Source organism: Etheostoma spectabile, chromosome 6 (assembly GCF_008692095.1).
Source record: "Etheostoma spectabile isolate EspeVRDwgs_2016 chromosome 6, UIUC_Espe_1.0, whole genome shotgun sequence".
Taxonomy (NCBI): domain Eukaryota; kingdom Metazoa; phylum Chordata; class Actinopteri; order Perciformes; family Percidae; genus Etheostoma; species Etheostoma spectabile.
The window spans coordinates 15,411,724-15,413,659 of record NC_045738.1 but is presented as its reverse complement, the minus strand read 5'-3'; the positions used below and the strand labels follow the sequence as shown (position 1 = coordinate 15,413,659).

The window sequence follows — 1,936 nt, the reverse complement described above, 5'->3', positions numbered from 1 at the left end:
TAAAAATCTCTTTTACAAGAATGTCCTGGCAAGTGGCAACCGCACGGTTTCAAATAGACACAGAGACACTTACAAGTAAATACATAAACACACTATCACTCGTATTCAAACAACAATGTCATCATAAAAACCTGGGTCTTAAATCAATTTATAAACAGTGACATACAGACTGCCTTTCTGCAAGGTCCTTTAAAAAGCCTTTAAAAGAATGAAGTGAGACCAACTCCTTCAAACTGTAATTGCTTTGAACGCCTTAAATCTGTACATCGTCCATTCTGCGCCAGCTGATGGAGTCAGCTCGGGTTATCCCAGCAGTCACCCAGTTGCAGCAGCGGTCTCCATTTTAACTTCGACACCGAGCCACACCTCACGTGTCCTGGGCTGTCTCTCTCACATGACCCGAGTGTTTGTTCCCGTGATCAGCACTTCCATCTCCGTCTGTGACACCGAATATCACTTTTTATTATAACCCTGATGGATATGCTTGAACAGAGTCTGGACAGCGCAAGGTAATCGACAGTCGCCCAAAATGGCTAACTGGGACAAGCTAGCTACAACATGCTATTTCGGATAGCTAGTTTACGACGCTAACTCAGGCCTGACCTAAAACTGTTGTTAAAATGAATTCAAGCTAAAGACTGTAGTTAAGTTTGAAAGAGAAGTGGAAGACTTTGCAAGCTGGATAGCTGTCTAGTCGTATCCTAGAGGACCAATGTCCAGTTGTGAAAAACATGATAATGAGTAGTTAATAACAGTAACGTTATGATAGCTACGTTAGCTTAGGCTAGGCATTAAAACACAAAACAAGTGCATCAGCCACGGCACGTTAGGTAACCTGAGGACAGTAGCAATGTTGTGTTTTTACATTGCAACTGTGCTGTTGGTTGACTGGCGTCTTGCACAAGTTTGCCATCAGCTAAAGCAAAGTTGAGGGTCAGTAATTATATTTATTTTATCAGGAATATCACGAACGCTGGTTGCGTTGAAACTGAGTTAACGTTATTTGTTTTTTGGGGTTTGCAGCCAAGAAAAGCAAGAAGAAGAGGTTGTCCAGACATCTGAAGGTAAGTATGTAACGTTGCCTATTAAGCAGTCATTGACATCTGGCACCTGCGCACTACATTTTGGATAACAAATAATACCCGAAAGTATTCAATTCCATTAAATGTTTTTTTATAGAAGTTATCAAAGGACGCTTTAGCGATAAAGTAGGTCTTGACCACACTCATTTACATAGACCCAACTATTCTTGCAAGAGCATTCGGTGCGACAGATGCGAGGACAGACTTCCTTTTAACAGGCAGACACCTGGGTCTAGGTGGGCGGCCATCTGCCTCAATCACTTGTGAATAGAGAGAGAGAGAGATTTAGAAATAAATATTCTGTATATAATTTATATAAATCATTTATTATTTATATAAATCAATAATAATGTTGTCATGATGTTGGCAAATTGTATTTTGATGCTTAGGCAACATTGTTATTGCAAATTGTTAGTGCACATGTTTCATAAAGAACTAAAATGCACTCCTGTAGTTTTTTTTTTCTGCTGCTAAAATATAAATAAATTCTACCTTCACCTCACGGGGAACCTAACTTATAACGATCAGTGCTTTGTTAAACGTCTACTTATGCCCTGTCTTTTGTTGTCTGTTGTCTGTCCCTTGTCTGTCTTATGCTCTACTTTAAGTAGTAATTGCACTTTATGTGTAGTCTATAATGTGTGTGTACAAAATGTAGCCTGTATCGAATGCCATTTTGATATGTTTTCGTTTTTATATACTTTAAATGTGTAACTTCACATGATCCATGGTGACACGTTATGTTTCACTGTATACAGTGTAAATGGTTGAAATGACAATAAAACCAACGTGACTTGATTTGAGTAAAGCTGCTTTTAATTGAAAATGAGTGAGAGAGAGAGAGAGAGAGAGAG

General features: G+C 38.9%; 1 protein-coding gene across 4 annotated transcripts in view; it reads left to right on the top strand.

Annotated features, from left to right (window-relative positions):
• Positions 1-266: 266 nt before the first annotated feature.
• usf2l (upstream transcription factor 2, c-fos interacting-like) overlaps positions 267-1,936 on the top strand; it is an 18,191-nt gene continuing 16,521 nt past the window's right edge. For all 4 annotated transcript variants that reach the window (XM_032518225.1, XM_032518227.1, XM_032518226.1 and 1 more), the window contains exons 1-2: positions 267-509; positions 1,024-1,064. In XM_032518225.1, the coding sequence (XP_032374116.1) occupies positions 475-509; positions 1,024-1,064 (76 nt within the window). In that variant the 5' untranslated portion in view covers positions 267-474. The remainder of the gene's footprint in view (positions 510-1,023; positions 1,065-1,936) is intronic.